Here is a 17354-nt window from a genome sequence, read left to right on the forward strand (position 1 = left end):
TTCAGAGGGACTATGTAACTTTTCCTAAGGTACACAGTCAATTTTGGAATCAAGATTCAAACCCAAATCCTGAAGCCTCTGCTCTCCCTGTCTTCCTTGCTGCCACCAAGGTGGTGCTGATATAGATCAAAGACAGCAGACCTAACACATCAATGTTCAGTTAGTTTTCCTTTTGAGTTTTATCTGTATCTGCCTGGCTATTTCCCACACCAACTTCCAGTGCAGTTCACCACTGCAGACAGGGAAACCAGGAAAACAGCCACGGATTGGCCTTTGCCTCCAGTCCTTGCCCCCTTCAACCTGCCCATCCTATAATCACGACAGATCAAGTTCCCTAAAACATCTCCTTCCTTGTTTGACTAGATGACTTCTGTGGTCTTTCAACTGTGTTTTTATGTAAATCCTCTGGAATTTTGAATGGCTCCCTGTTTCCTATCATATTTAATCCAACTTCCTTAGTCTGGCTTTGAAGGTCCATTAGAATCCATTCTGTTTACTACTACTTCATTCCCCTACTATATTCATCTATATAGTCCATCTATACTACAAAATTCCTGAACTTGTTCATTTCCTGCTACTTCCAGTGTGCTGTAACATCAAGAGGATGGGTGCTGGAGTGGCCAGCCTGGGTGTAAATCTCAGCTCTTCTACCTGCTTGCTGGTTAACTTGGGCCACTTTACTTTTCTGAGCCTTACTTTTCTCATCTATACAGTCAGCAGATCATTGCTACCTCAGAGTTGCTGAGAGGGTGAAATGAGAAAAGATATGTAAAGCGTCAGGAGGACAGCAACTGTTACATCCTTTACCCCCTTTCCCCTCCCCAGGTTTCTGCTCCTGCCATTCTCTTGCCCAGGAATGAATGTTTTCCCTACGTTTTCTTAAGCCTGCTAATCTTTCAAGCCCCAGTCTAAAATTCAGGAAACACTCCTTAGTTACCGCAGGGCTAAGTTCTATCCTTTCTGAATTTCTAGCCCACTTAGAGCCTTTGCCACCTGATTCAGTCCTTCACAGTACATGTCAGTGGGGAGGGTCAAGGCTTTGCCTCTTCTGTCCCCTACAAAGTGATACGGGCTAGTCTGTACACAAAGCAGTAAAAAATCATGGGCATATTTAATGTCTTTATGGAACTGTTTTTCACTTCTGATGAGCTGCTGTTCCTTGGAGATGAAAATATTTTCTGACATTCACTCAAGTACAAGGCCAACTTTAGAGCACAGAAAGAAATGGGCTTCACTATGACCAATCACAGGTATATACGGGGGCATCTAAGACAAGGGCCCCTGAGGTGAGCAAGGCTCAAGGTCACCTGGAGCAATGGTCAGCTTTCAGGGATGTAGCAGAACAGACTGGTGAGAACGCTGGCCTGGGAACCAGGAGGTCTGGCTTTCAGTTCCTGCCTACCTCTAACCTGTTATTTAATTGTAGAGGAGTCCCTTCTCTGGATATGTTTCCCTATCCATACTACACATAAATTAGGTTATTTAAAATTTAATGGTCTTTGCAGCTTTATGATTCAATGAGTTTTTGAAATAAAACATTTTAGACAAAGAAACACAATGCACTTTACCCAAATCAGAAATTTGTGTGGCAAGCCCGATTCATGTAAACCACAGTATACTATTCGACCAAAGTTTTAGTGTTATGTGTCAAAGGAGGTTATTAAAAATATGGCATCTGGTAGGAGGGAACTTGATCAGAATATATTTATGTGAAAAGTTTTATAGGACAAAAATCATTTCCTACTAGGAAATGTATCCCATTCCAGTGCTCTAAGCCTTGCAGAGATTAAGGCCTCTGATCGTGCAGACAGAAGGAAGGGTTAGAGAAGACAGCAGAGCCAAGAACAATGAGGGCTACTTGGGGGATGTGGGAGATGCTTTTCTGGGAAGCTGCCATCATTTCCAGTGTGTCCACTTCCTTTCCTCTGCGTTTAAAACTCTCTCTGCCTGACTACCAATTAGGTGCAAACAAAAACCAGGTTAGTCTTATAGCAACACGCTGGCAAAAACCAATGAAAAAACAAAATAGGCATTTTCAAGATTTGCTGTTCAACTCATGTGTTAAAATATTAAATGAGGTTTGAGAGACTCGTTTTCTGGGGGAAGAATGCTATCTTTGCAAAAGAGGCCCCCTATACTGCTCTGAAACTATCCATCAGCCTTCAAGGCAAGGGAGAAATAGATTTCTCTTGGAAGCTACTTTAAGAAAAACTCTCTAGTCACTCCACAATGTGTTCATGACTAAAAAGAAATCAACAAACATAGTATAGTCCTAACTTTTATCTTTGATTGGGGAAGGTTCACCAAACTTAGATACACAGTTTGAATCAGAAAGGCCTTTGGAGAGCATCAATCCGATCCCATCTTTCACAGATAAGGATGCTGAGACCCAGAGAAGTGAAGGACCTTTGCAAGGTCACACAGGTAGGATAGATGTAGAGCTATACTAAGAACTCAGGCTCCAGGCTGCCGACTTCCAAACAGTCATGCCACCTCTCCTCTGCAAAGCTGATGTTTCAAGCCTGTTGAAGGGAGCAAGGCAAGGCAGAATGGACCTCTGCAGGGGAGGAAGCGCGCAGTGGGAGATGCAGGGAATGACAGCACATCCAAGAGAGCCCTGAAAACTAATACGTTTCATTTCCTCAGCTTGACAATATTTGCTTTGGCTCAGGTTGGCCAGTTGCAGAGACATATCTGGACAAACCCAAATAAAACAAATTTTTCTTTCTCATCAACCTATCAGAGAATGATACTAAATAAACAGAGACCTTTTGAAGCATGAGGCAAGAAAAATGAACCAACACATGACGCGTTAAGGAGCATGAGAGGCGATGTCTGTAATGCATGCCACAGTGGCAGAGAACAAAACACTAAAGCTGAATTTCACCAGTGCCTACACAAAGGGCTCTGATATACTTCTTTAAAGATCAGTTCAACTGAATGTTAGAAGAATGTCAGAAAAGTTTCCTCCCCTGCCCTGCTGGTATATATCATCATGTGGCTTTAAGATTTTTCAAAAGCGATTCCATTACTAATAGTGCTTAAGTTTTTGTTCATGATTTGTTTTCAAGGTCATATAAATAACTCTGAGGAGTTCTCTGTGGTCCTAGGACTGTGGGCTAACCACTGCTGCATACACAGCTTGAAGGAGGCTTAGGGATAAGGGAGTATGTCTTATTCATCCCTGTATTCCTGTTATCTAGCACAGGGTTTAGAACATACAGATACTTTCTAAGTGGTGAATGAATACAAATTGAGTTGTTATCTGTAAATCAGATACTTTATTTCCAGCTCACCTTATAAATTTTAGGCATCTGGTTTCATAGGAAGGTGGGACAAGTTTCATCAAACTCTCATGGGAGTTAAGAAATATCTTTTTCACTAGTAAGCTATTTTAAAATGTCAATTTACTTTTATAGTTGCTTTGGCTCAATATTTAAAAAAAAAAAAGAAAGAAAAAAAAGGAAGAAGGAAGAGAAAACGCCCCAGCAAAGCTACGCTACTTATAATATACAAATTCCAGAAACAGTCATTCAGGGCTAGGCCAGGAGGCCAACCAGTCAAGCTGTGATTTGGAAAGCTCCCACCATACTCTCCACCTTTACTCTGACTAACAAACACTTGCAGGGAATGGATATTGAGCTTAAAACACTACCTTGCCATTGTCTAGGATATACTTGTCCATGACAGGCGCAGGAGCGGGGTAATAGGACGACGTATTTGCTTCCTCACTGAAAGTGCTCCGTAACTCCGGCTCGGGCTCGAGACATTCTGACTTTACTTTTTCCAGATCAATGGCGGGACCTAGGCAGTTAAGAAAAGAAATCTGTCTAGAACTCCAAGGAAAATAAAAGGCAAATATTTTTAACTAGGCATCTATCAGCACACAGTGGCACAAAAATATCCTAGCTTATTTTTGTCCATTGAACTACACTTAAACCCAGACTTGAAAATAATATGAGGCATGAATGTCACAAGGGAAAAGGTGGAAAACTGGAAGACAAGAGTGGACTAGACTCTAATCAAGTTTGAATGAGAAGCACTCTTCCAGGCTGTCATTGTCTAAATGGAAAGGCAGGGATTCAACTTCCTGCACAGGAAAGAGGTTCTGTTAAGGCTGGGTTGGAGAAGAAGGGGTGGCAATTACTGGAATATGCAAATCGTGTCTTTGCCAAAATCCTCACCTCAGTATCTTACAGTGGAGAAGGCCATAACAGAAGAAGGGAGCTTAGGAAAGTGTGGGCAAAAATGTGAAGGCCTCCCCCTCCCCAAGACCTAGTATCTAGACAGGAGCATTTGAACCAAGAAATTAAAACACAATACACATTAAGCCCCTGATTGCCTGATCCAGCAGCTACTCTGATTTTTATTTTAATGCAATCAACACAAATTACATGCAGTTTAAACAGCAAAAGGAAGCTAGATAAATGGTGATAGTTTCTAAAGGGGTTATTTTTTCTCCATTAGCTTTTAAAAATGGACTGTTTTTAAAAATCACCTATTGTGTGTTGATTACTAAAGGGCAGAGAAACAGGATGAAAATGGGTAAATAAGGCCAAATGACTTGATTAACTTTTGTGGGAGAACAACGTCAAAGGCCAACATAATTTAACATGCTGGAAATTCTCCCCATGCAAACATTTCAGGAGTTGACTGAGATCAGAGATTTGGCTGCTGCCACAGCAGCTCCCTCTGGCCGTGCAAGTTAACTTAGGTAACAGATGAACTCACAGACCAGCCTTCTCTTATCCTAGCCATGTGGAAAACTGGGTACAAAGCTCTTTATATATTAAAGCCCTTTGTAACAATCTGCTTGCAACTCTGGGTTCAGTTGACACATCTAGACTTTGGTTGGTGGCAGTGAAGGTCCTGGTGAATTTGTTACTAAAATTCCTCATGATACAGCTTCCCAGGAGAGAATATCGATCCTGAATTGCTGGCAGCTGCTAACTGAAAGATGAAATCTCTGTAGTACCCTAAGATTTAAAATGAAACTTGCACAAAGCTGAATGCAAGATGACTGGGGAGCAGAACAGTGCAAATAAAAGAGCTTGACTCCTTCTGGTAGAGATTTCAGGTCCCATTCCTGGCTATGCTATATTTTAATTGTGTGACCACAGGTGAGTAAATTACAGATACAGAAGTTGGCAGAGCAAAGGACCAATAGCATCGTAATCGTTCTGACAGCACCTCCCAATAAGATGTGCAGGACCTATTCAAGGGCTGGGCCTAGGTCTTATTCTTTCCTTTGTCCCCAGCACCTAGTGCTGAGTAGGCACTCCCTAAATGTTTGCTAAGTAAATAAAACAATGACGACAATGAATGAGTAATTCTAAAGTTTCAGAAGCAAATACCAAAGTTTCTTCTCTCTGTGTGGGATCACAGGTTAAATTTCTGAGACACAAACAAATTCAGGTGGGACATTTGATCTTTTCTCAGATCTGGGAAGAGGTAATTACTTAAATTTCCCCTAAAGCACATGGCTGAGTTGGTGTGTGAAATCTCTTCCAGATCTGACCTTCAGCCAACAGAAAAAAAATAATAGGCTGAAAAGAGGAGGTCCATGAAAGCCACGCACTCACAGTCATCTTTAGCAAGAACGTGCCCTTCCTCTAAAGCCTCCTTTTCCTTCCATGAGAGGCTGGACAACAGAATGAATCCAGTATAGCCGTGACTTCAGTTGATTCTCTCCCATCCATCTCTATAAAGGCCATCAAAGGGATCTTCCACATGACCCTGTCTTTCCTTGCTTAGGCTGCCCACTACCCTCAAAATTAAGTCCCACACCATGGCCTCCATAAGGCCCAGAACAACCAGCCTCCTTACCTCTAGGGTCATTTCTCACCTCCCCCACCAATATTCACCTCTGCTCAGGTACCCCAAATATTATGTTGTTCCAGGCGTCTGTGCTGTTGTCTTGGCCTTGAACACTACCTCATCTGTCTGCCAATCGCCCAGTTAGACTTTAGGACATAGCTCAGGTGTCTCCTTTGTGAGGCTTGACTGTCATCACTCCCAGGTAGGGGGGTCTTTACATTGTGACTACTTTTAGCAAATTATGTTTGCAATCGTCTGCCTGTCGGTTTTCAACATTAGACTATAAAGCTCTTCAATAGCAAAGCTTTACTCCCTTTAGCATCTTGGAGCCTAGGGAAGTGCTGGTACATGACAGGCTCTTAGTAAATTCTTCATGACATGAGAGGGGAGGAAGAGAGGGACTTTAATGGGCTGTGACAAAGATTCTGAAGTAAAGTCCTGCTGCTGAGCAGAGGTGCTTGAGGGTAGAGGCATGGGCAGGTGGGAAGCTGTTCTGAATGTCTGTAACCTTTCTTGGAGTCCGAGAAGTAGAAATCAGGGCTGTTAATTAGAAATCAGAAGCATCTAGTTAGAATGGACAATTCAGATGGCACAGTTCCAGACAAAGGGCTCTGCTATCACACTGTCTACAGAGGGACAGCTAAGGGACATCAGAGGGAGCAGGGGTTGAGAGAGTCACCTCTCTGGCTCCATCCTGTTGGTCCCCTCCCACAGTCAGATTCCATTCCAGGCAAAGTGGCTGGCCTAATCCTCTCCACACATATACCATTCTTTCCTGCCTCCTAGTCTTTGCTTGTGCCATTCCTTTTGTCCAGAACATTCTGCCCCTACAGATGTCCACCTACACAAGCTCCACCAGTGATGCAAGGCCTGACTCAAATGCCATCTCTTCAATGAGGCTGCCCTATCCCCTCAAAGACTAGTAAAAAATTCTCTCTAGCCCTTGGCTTGGGATTTGGAGACAGAGCTCCAAATACTGGGTTTAAGTACAGGGTTTTCCACTTACTGCTTAGCTGACTTGTGATCTTCCTTGGGTAGTAGAGCTCCACCTTCCTTTGGACTCTCCCCACCCCTCTGCCCCCACTCTACCATAGTAATCAGATGTGCTCATTCATCTCTATGTCTGTCTCCCCTACAAAAGGAGGAGGGGGCAGCCAAAAATAGTGTCTTTTTATGTCAGAGAGGAGGCTTGAGGGCAGCCAAGGACTGTGTCTTTTTATGTCAGAGACCAGGGCTCACCTGGCACAGTGCTTGATTCACATTCTATCCTCAAGAGATAATGTACACATAAATAATGGCTTAACCTCTCTGATCGTGTTGTCTCACCTGAAAGAAGGAAAGATAACAGTGACTTGGCAAGACTGAGGATTAAATCAGATAACTATATATATATTATATGTGTGTGTATATATATATTCGTATATTTATATGGAACAATGATTTCAGAGTCTGGTACAGAGTGGGTTCTTGGTAAATAGTCGTTCACTCCCTCTCCACCCACTCCCACACAAGTCACACTTGTGCACTTAAGTTCGTCTCTACTAAACCATAGGTTCTGTGAAACAGAGGCCCTGCTGTTCTGCTTTTGCCCCTAGTGCTTAGCACAGGCCCAGCACAGAGCAGGTCCTTGTACTCCACAGCCCACCCACTCTCCTCAAGGCTCACGATGGTCCCCTCAAGGCTCACGATGGTCTCCTACGGGACTGATAAACTTCTGTCAAATACAGAAGCTACTATACTGAGATCTTGGCTCTCAAGAAAAACTATTTTCTACACTTCTCAGTCAGCACCATTTGCTTAACACCTGGCAAAAGCTCTCCGCAACAGCCTCCTCCTTCCAGGATATTGTCTACAGAAGGTCAGCTTGAAAAGCCAGCCAAAGGTACATCTGAAAAGGGACTTTTCAGGAGACCTGGGTGTGAATCCCAGCTCATGACTTTAAAGTCAGGTCATCTTACCCTCTCTGCAACTCAGCTTTCCTACCTGCAAAATGGGGGTTACCAAAAGCCACCATGCAGGCTGCTGATGCCTCTGGAAGGGCCTAGCACTGAGGCACAAAACAGACAGAAGTGGGCAAAATGGCAGATGAATGAAGGAATGAATCAATCAATAGAGCGCAATGTTTAGCATTACAGGATCGGAAAGAAGAGGAACAAAAAAGCATGTGTTTTCTTCGGGGAGAGCAGGGAGGGCCCCTAGTGCTTTTAATTTAAGAGGGGGGAAAATCACTTCATTGCAAATTTTAGTCGGCTCCACTACTGATGTTGGCAATTTACATCTCATTACAACAAATGCTTCAGATTGCTGTTTTGCTTTTAAAAAATTTCTGAGGCATTGTTCTCCCTCAAACACATGTGACCAAATTAGCCACAATAATAAGCACTTGCGTTAAGAGACAGCATTGTACAATCTGGCGCAGATATTTTAGGTAACAAAAGAACTTTTTTCACTTTGTGGGAAGAGTAGGATTTTTTTTTTAAAAAAGGGCTTTGATCCATTTGCATTCTGATATTGACACACACTTGAGGTTTATTTGGGGGAAAATATCTCTTCCATGGAAAGAAACCTCTCAGCTGGGTAAAGGAAGCTTTTTAAAAGCATGAAAGGTAGTACTTGTCTTTTCATTCAATCATTCATGAACCCATTCATCTCACAACCCCTGACTGCATATCAAGATCTCGGCTCTGTAAGAGGCACTGGGGACCCAGAGACAAAGTATGTTCCTGTTCTGGGGAAGTTCAGATTTAACATGTGAAGCACTATGACAGAGCATACAAACAACTCTGATTTAACGGATGAGCAATAGATTTAGTGTCAGAAAAACCTGGTAAAGATCCTGGTTCTGTTATTTACTTTGCCTCTGTAAGCCCTACTGGCTTTTTCCCTAAAATGGAAAGCATGACACACAGTTAGGGTCTTTGTAAGTGTTTGCTGGGGCAACAAATATATGAAATTACACGATTTTCTATTCTTGTTGTATCATAAACTGGACTAATGCTGTTCTTTCTGATTAACACAAATGTTTATGTTTGTGTGACTTCTGGGTTGAGAAATCACCTATTTTTTCAAACATATATGTGTTTGGACACTAAATATTTCCAATTTCAGCTGAAATAGAAAGGTTAATTATATATATATATATATTTTTTTTTTTTAGAAAAAAGGATTAAATCCTTTTACTTCTGTAAGTAAATAGGAAGTTTCTCTGCAATAAGTACCATCCTATTTTCTTCAAAAATGCAAAGTAAATCAAGTCAAAATTCTTAAATGCATACAGAACATCTGCTGTGGCACAGGGAGTACTAGATTTGGCAGAATAGAGATGATTTTACTGTTGAGAAGGACCTGGGCATGGGAACAGCTACATTAACAATGAAGGAGTTAAACAAAGGCCTTGGAAAAAGACTAGGGAAGATGCCTCCAGAGCTGGGTAGGAGGATCCCCCTCTGTGGACCTTCTCAGACCCTCTCAGAAGTCATCAGCTGCTCTCACCTGCTGCTGTAGCTGTGCTTCTGTTTCTTAGCCCCATTAGGCTTCCAGTGAAACACAGACAAATCTGGTTTCATTCCTTTGGTGAGAATCTACTAAGTACCGCTGAGTGCCAGCCCTGGGCTAGGTGGAAGTGGGTGCTTCACAGTCTATCAGTGGAAAGAGACAGGCAGCAGACTGCCACCACCCATGTGGCTAACAAGCTTTAGGAAAAAAACTGGGGCAGAAGCAAAGGAGGGGGTGCTGCCTCTGGAGGAAACTAGGAAATCTTCAGAAGGATGGTCACAAACTTATGTGTTGGGACTTGGAGGATGAGAGGAGCTTGTTGGGTATGAGACCCTAGGGTGGGGTAGTTCTCATAAGGTGAAGGCAAGTGGCACAAACCACAGGCTCACTGTGCACAAAGGGTGCAACGTGATGATCTGCATGAATTTGGGGAGGGGGAGATCACTGCTGGTTAAGGGATCCTAGAAGGTTTCGGGAAAGTGGTGATCTCTGACTGCGGCTCTGATGGATGGGTGACATCTTGGGGAGGTGGGCGAGTAGCGAGGCCGGGGTTCTTCAGGTCCTCTCTCTCTCCATTTTCTGAGTGCCTTCTTCGAGTGAGGGCAGGAGCAGACTTTGTTGGGCAGAGGCAAGAGAAAAAAATTCTAGCATGAATCCTGGATTAGGTGAGATCCCAGCGGCTCACAAAGATGCCTCCACAGTGGGGCCACACCCTCAGGGAATGTGAACCACAGAGCGGCAGAGTTGAAATGGATCTGAGAGAGCCCCCGCTCCAAACGGGAGAAGCCCACCGAGGAAGAAAGAGGTAAAACAAGCAGGCCCGGGTCCCCAGTCTTGGGGGTCAAGGTTATCCCCGACTTTGAGGAAGTGCAGATGCCCATTTCAAATGACATATTTGAGAAGGAAAGGTGGCTGAAACCTACAAATGTCTTCTTTGTTAAGTGTCTTATATCAAATGTATCTCTCTTTTTTCTCTCTGTAGCATTTTTCAGCCCACCGTCAGGTGATTGTTTAATATCTCCCTGACTAGAACATAAACACCAAGGGGATGAGTAGTCTTGTTCGCTGCTATATCCCCAGCACCCAGCGCAATGTCCTTCATACAGAACACTCACTAAACATGTGTTTAGTGAAAGAAGTTAATCCTCATGATGGTCCCACAAAATGGACCTTATTATCTCTGTAAAGACTCAGAGCAGTAAAATAACTTGCCAGAAGTCACACAGGTGGTGAGTGCTCAAGTTCAGAGTTGTCAGACTCCAAAGACAGCTCTTTCCACTGCCCTGCCCCTTCTCAGTGAACTGTACTTTTCAGAGCTTCTTGCCTAATGCTCACTCTGTGTGACCCTCAACTAGTCTCTGATTTTCTCAGACATTCCTTGGGGGTCTGTGAAAAGCTCCACAATCGTGAGGGGTGCGGTGGAAGGGGAATAGGGTGTCACCTCTAGGAGCTCTGAGCTTATCCTCTGGTGGCCAGGGAAGACTGGATTGCTTCTTCATCTGTGCTGCTTCTACTTTCCTCCTGCCCAACTATCTGTGCCCAGAGAGTATCCAAATGGCAGGATAGGGGCAGAACGCCCTGTCAGAGAAGCACTGAAGGCCCACACATGTGCTCAATGCATGTAAAATGGACCAGAGTTGGGTGGGTTGGGGGGCTAAGGAGTTGTGGTGGGAACAAGTGGGGTGGGCAGCACAAGAGCTGCTCCCAGGTTCCTGAGGGACCACTGTGGGCACAGTGAGTGCCCGAGGGCAGGAGTTATGAGGAGGCAAAGTTTGATCACATGGTGGATGTCTGTCCAACAAATCAATCCATGACCCTGACCTCAGCTGATACTCCCTTCAGGCCATGAGCCCTTCCAGAGTAGGGACCATATGGGATTCATCTTTGCTACATGGCTGTTGATTGATTCACCTGGCTCAGAGGAAAACAGCAACTCGGGAGTTGAAGGACTGCACCCCAGGCCACTGCAATGGGGAAGTGCCCCCATGAACCACCTGCAGGAGGGTCTGGGGTAGTTCTGCTTGCTTTCATCTGTATCTGCAACCTCTTCTCCTCCTGCTACCCCGCCCTTCACTGTGCCGTCCAACCAGAACTACTTTCAGTTCCTTGAATAAGCCAGCCTCTCCTACAACTCCAAACCTTTGTTTAGGCTCTCCTGTTGCCTGAGATAGTCCCTTAACCTGGGGCCTCCTCCAGCCATCCACAACTCTCCTACCCCAGCCATGTAAGGAGCTCTCTTTTGTATCCTTCCCCAACATCCTGAGAGCTCAGGACCAAAGTAAGGCTCACCCTGCATCACCTCACAGTCTGCTGATGAGTCTGTAACTTCTTTAAGGTCACAAAGGGGGCTTAACAATTTGATGTCTCTGTGTCTAGCACAGGGCTCGGAACAGAGGAAGGATCCAATAATGTTCCCTGCACAAAAACATTTTCTTACAGTCAGAGCTGTCCAATAGTGGGACAGGCTGCACTGGAAAGAAGTGAGTGAGCATCTTGTCTCTAGGGGAATGTTACTGGAGGCTGAGTGATTGCATGGCAGGGAGACTAAAGAAAGCTTCTTGTCATGTACAGGAGGCTAGACGAGGTGAACTCTGGGGTTCCTTATGGGACGAAGGTCCTAGGACTCTAAGAATTACCCCCCACACTCAGAGTGCCCCCTGGAGCAGCAAGGGAGGGTATGGCCAGCCTCCGGAACCTGCTGAATCCTGGCAGCCAAACTAATTCCATCCATCCATGTTGGCTGAACACAAACGTTCCACTGCTTCATGATACTGGGTTCATGAAATCCTATATATTCTGATTCCACATGGCATAGATACATATGTCTTTTCTACTCTCTGGGCCTCAGCTGTCCCTTTATAAGACAGAGGTGAAAGGTTGAACTCGGTTCTCTCTAAAGTGGCAATTTCTAAGAAAACTCCAGGAATTATCTGGTTGGTATCTTGAGGCCATGTTGCCTGGTAAGGCTGAAACTATGAAGACGTGGTGGGCTTTTAAACTAAGCAGGAAATATTCATCTAACAGCTCAAGGGTCCTGCAGTCACAGAATGCACGGCAGTACTGGATGGTATAATGGCCAACAAAGAAGGCCTAATCAGGAGGCAGGCAAAAGGGACAGTGCCACAGAAGCACATGGCTGAGGGACTCTGTGATCAGACTGCCTGATGCATGGCAAAGCAAGAGGGGCCTCAGTTCTGAAAACTGGTTCTACCCTTTCCTGGGTGTGTGACCTCAGGCGAGTTAACCTAATCTCTCTGAGCCTGTTTTATCCACTGCTGAGGTTGTTTTATATATGGAAAGTATTTAGTGTCTGGCCCAAAGCAGGTATTCCAGAGACCAGGCTTTGTCTGTAATGAACACTTTCCCACCTCCATTTCCTGACTGGCAAATCCAAAAGAAAACAAGCCTGTTACATGGCAATATGGAAGGCAAAACCCTGCTCTAATGGAGAAACACATTCCTATTCTGACAATGGGGAAAAGCCTAGCAACTGCCTCTGGATGTTCTAAATACCTAGGCAGTTGTTAGAAAAGGGACAGCCTGGAGTTGTCCCTCAACCCCATCCCCACTGCCCCCAGGAAAACGGAGTCTAGGAAGAAAGGGAAAGGAGGGTCCTGAATTGTTCAGCAAGCCTGAAATCAACTTTTAAAATAATCTAGGTTTATTTTAAACTGTGGCTAATTCTAATTTGGGCAACAGTTCAAAAAAAGTCCTTCAAAGTAGATGATGACCAATATTTTTCAGAGCACCTACTCCACTTCTTACTACTAGATCTCTTCGTGCCATCTGAATTGAGCAGGGAACAATAGTTTTTGAAACTGCCCCACCACTAACTGTAAACTGGCAGGCAGACTGTGGGCCTCTTGGGCCTCACCTCCACAAGGGAGATGTAAACACCTAACTAGACAAAATGGCTCTTGTCCACCTGCTTTGGGCCTTTCTCAAAGCCCAACTTTTTTATAGTACTCCTGCTCATTGTGAGAATGAACTGAGGCTGAAAGAGATGGGAAAGAGCTCTGAAACAAACAGGCCCCAGGAAGAGAGTCCTGGCAAAGAGAAGACTGAGCCACAACTAGTGATGTCTAAAAAAATCCAGGAGGTCAAATGGGGGTTTGAGAGCTAGAGATGGGAAGATGGAATTCTGCCCAGGAAAAGTTGGGGGTGGTAATGGACAAATTCTATAAGCTACAGACCAGTGAGCTTGAAATCAAGTCCAGGCATGGTTGTAAAACAGACTGTTCAAATATGATTTCTAAGGACTTACAAGGGGAAATAGGAAATCTCTAGGCATCATCCAGGGTTGACCAAAGATTAAGACATGCCAGACCATCACATCTGTGTTCTGCTGTAGCATAATGGGTGCCTATGATGTGCCAAGCACTATATAACACATTTTCTCATGCACATCTTCAAATGATTCTACATCTTGATGCAGTACCTACTGAGCACCTACTATATGCTGGCCTCTAGGCAGATGACTTTACTGCATTTGTTCATTTACTCCTTTTTTTTTTCCCCCCCTTAGACAGAGTCTCACGCTGTCGCCAGGCTGGAGTGCAGTGGCATGATCTTGACTCACTGCATCCTCCGCTTCCCGGGTTCAAGCTATTCTCCTGCCTCAGCCTCTCGAGTAGCTGGGACTATAGGCGCACACCCCCATGCCCAGCTAATTTTTGTACTTTTAGTAGAGGTGGGGTTTCACCATGTTGGCCAGGAAATGGTCTCGATCTCTTGACCTCGTGATCCACCTGCCTCATCCTCCCAAAGTGCTGGGATTACAGGCGTGAGCCACTGCCCCCAACCCATTTGCTCCTTTTAAAAACCATAATAGTTGATACTATCATTCACTCTGTTGTACAGATGAGGAAACTAAGGCTGAGGAAGTTAAGTAACTTGCCCGAGGCAACAAAATTTGAATTTGGAAGAGCTGGGATTGAAAACCACAGTATTTCTGACCTCAGAGCCCATTAGGGCTCTTAATTACTGAGCTGGTTCTCCTGTCTGTATGTAGTGAGCTTTAAGATACCTATATTACAGAGGAGAAAACAGAGACCTGAGAAGGGTTAAAAAATGTGTATGAAGTTACACAGGTAATAAATTAAGACAGCTGAAATTCAAACCCAAGTAATATCTGCTGCTGAAGCCCAGGTTGTCTCCAGTACAGGAGAAAACCAGCATGAAGCATTTGGCTGACATTAGCTGCCTTTTCTAAGGCACTATCAGAGACCTGGGCTTAAAGAAGCCAGTTCAGACTGCAAAGGATTTTAAAGATCAAAGCTGGTATTTTAACGGACCTTGGACAGCACACAAGGTACAAACCCAGAGGGTTACAGAGGTGTTAGTGATCCAGCTCTAAAAAGTTGAAACAGATATGCAGGCCACAATGGCTTTCTCCTTTTTCAAAACTTTCAGCCAGCTTATGATCTAGCCAACAGGACATTATCTCTTCTTTTTGCCTTCTCCTCTCTAAAATGGAGATAATAATCCCTACCTGGCCTTGCAACAAGACTATCAGAATTGTCCAATGAGATAAAAATGTCAAGGTGCTTTGAAACCGGTAAAATGCCATGCACATGTGAATTACTGTTATTACTCTAGTTATCTATGCCTCTTCTGGTTAGAATTCATCATTTTTGCCTATATTCCCTGACACAGCACACAAGAAATCTAATATCATCATCTGCCTCCCTCCTGCAATTACAACACTGATTTTATTTGCCTGGTGTCATGCTGTGTACATGTTCGTATTCCCTGTGAGACTTGTGTGCATCCTGAAGGCAAGGATTACATCTGCTCCTCTTTGGATTCCTCACAGAGCCCTTGAGAGTCTTATTTGAACTAATGTTACCCGAGTCACACCACAATGAATTATACTATCTAAGTGGTACTTACAGTGTAACAAACTGGGGAGGACACCGTAGCCTTGGACTTTGCCTTCTAAGAACAGGGAATCTAGCTGAGGAGAAACCAAGAGAGACCCTAGAATTTACTCCATTCTCACACATGGGGGCTTACCCTCCCCCAGCTGGGTCTCTATTGTTCTGCTTCCCTTCATCCCCTAAAATTCTCTGTGGCTGCCAATGCCCCGTTTAAACACACCATTCTAATCTACTTGTGTATTGTTTTTCAAAAAGGCACTCTGTCTTGTTCATTACGTTATTCCCAGCACCTAACCCAGTCCTAGAACAAAGGATACCCTTGATAACTGTTCACTGAATAAAGTAATGAATAAATGAATATACACAGAAAAACATCTGTACCTTGGAATATCACCACGCTTTTTGCATCCTCGGCATTTCCTTATTTGGGGGAAGATGGGCAGGAAAGGGAGAAAAAGGAAAAGGGGACTGGCATTTATTGAACACTTACAATATAGGGGTCACAGGGCTAAAGTTATTACATATGCTTCCTTATTTAATTTTGACAGTGGAGGACAGTGGGGTTGTTTACCATGCTAAGATCACAGACAAGGAAAGTTCTGTTTTACAGAGAGAGATGATGTCCTTTGTGGGGAGTAACGGGGATGGAGGGGACACCCCCATGTTGGGAAAATTGAAGTCTAAGAGCTAAAGAAGGTCATACAGGTGAGGGGCCAGAGAGAGGCACACAGGACAGGGTCAGGAGACCCTCAGGAATAAGCCAGTGACACTTTTTGGGCTTGTTTCCTCATCAGCAAAATGAGGGTGACAGTCTATAGCCTAAGTTCTTTCACAACTCCGTGACTCCATGTTGGAATACTTCTGATTAAACCCATCTTTTCTTGTGTGTGGAATGAATGAAAGAATGAATAAATGTACAAATGAAGACGTGTACGATTCAGTGAAGCCTCTGAAACATACTCTCTTGCTGCTATCCCCCACCCTTGGGTGTGGCTCCACCTTTCTGACCCCAACCTCCCCAAGGTGTGCCATTATAACTCCTGGCTGCTAACAGACCCGCCTCCCACTCTGAGTCCCCATCAGTCTGAAACGACCAGGCGGCTGCTCTCCACTACCATCTACCACTCGTAGGACGCCACTACGTGGGTGAGTAAATAATGATTCTTCCAGGCAGTAGATTTCTTTTGAAAACTGAGCACCTCCTGACCTGTTGGCCTCCCTCATCTCTGAATTTGCCTGTTATGGTGTGAATGATCCAGCACCCAAGCCAGACAAAGGCCCTTGAGCTAGGCCCCTAGCTGAGGTGGACAAATAAAAATACTCAAGGATATGCCTCCAGGAGCAACACTCAAATGAGGCCCAGGGGGCAGAGAATGGCAAAGCCTGAGCCCTACATCAACCCTAAGCCAGGACGTGTTTATCAGAGGGCAAGTGAAGCCATGAGTCAAACAAGGGTCTCTCATTTGCTTTCTGGTTGTTCTCTGCCTTCTTAGTGGTGTTTATAGATCACGATCTGTTACAGCAAGGGGATATCTTACTAGACTTTCCACGAGAGAATTCTCCCTTCAGATGCTAACCTCTCCCACAGAACTGGCACTCTGTGTTTTAATAACATGTTTACCTCTATCACTACCCTCTCCTGCTTCCCAACGTCTTAGTCTTCTTTGGATATCCCCAAGTTCCTAGGCTTGGAAAGCATTTGGTCAAAGTTAGCTGACTGAATGAATAAACAAATGAACAAACATATATAACCCCTCTTATCTTCAATATTGTAAGAGGATACTGAGGCAGAGAAGCTAGTTAACCTGCCCAAGGTCATATAGCCAACTACAGGCTGGGGGTGCCTGAGTTAAAAGCCAAAGTTAACCCTGTCTTAGCTCCTCCATTACATGATGTTGAACAGGAGCTAACAGTAATCAAGCATTAACAGAATGTCAGGCACTATGCTGTGTGTCACAAGGCTGTAATATGATCATTCCCATTTTACAGATGAGAACACTGAGGGTCAGAGACATACACGCTCTTTGCCTAAATTGCTCCTCACTCTCCCCATCTACTGATTCCTGTTTCGGTAACAAAAATTTATCCTTCAGGCTCCAGCCTAAAACGTGTTTCTTTCAGGAAGCCTTCCCTCTCTGACCCCTCAAAATCTGGTGGGTAGTT

General features: G+C 44.3%; 2 protein-coding genes across 13 annotated transcripts in view; both read right to left on the bottom strand.

The window, feature by feature from the left end:
* Nucleotides 1-17354, bottom strand: part of AGBL4 (ATP/GTP binding protein like 4) — a 1449848-nt gene that overhangs the window by 219886 nt on the left and 1212608 nt on the right. The window lies entirely within an intron of this gene.
* BEND5 (BEN domain containing 5) overlaps nt 1-17354 on the bottom strand; it is a 49485-nt gene that overhangs the window by 10986 nt on the left and 21145 nt on the right. For 3 of the 5 annotated variants that reach the window (XM_003891854.5, XM_017956317.1, XM_021922584.1), the window contains one exon: nt 3656-3804. In XM_003891854.5, the coding sequence (XP_003891903.1) occupies nt 3656-3804 (149 nt within the window). Of the gene's footprint in view, nt 1-3655; nt 3805-7056; nt 7144-17354 lie in introns of all 5 variants that reach the window. The other 2 variants (XM_009208197.4, XM_021922541.1) reach the window with 1 other exon arrangement.

The sequence above is a fragment of the Papio anubis genome, chromosome 1, assembly GCF_008728515.1.
Source record: "Papio anubis isolate 15944 chromosome 1, Panubis1.0, whole genome shotgun sequence".
Taxonomy (NCBI): Eukaryota; Metazoa; Chordata; class Mammalia; order Primates; family Cercopithecidae; genus Papio; species Papio anubis.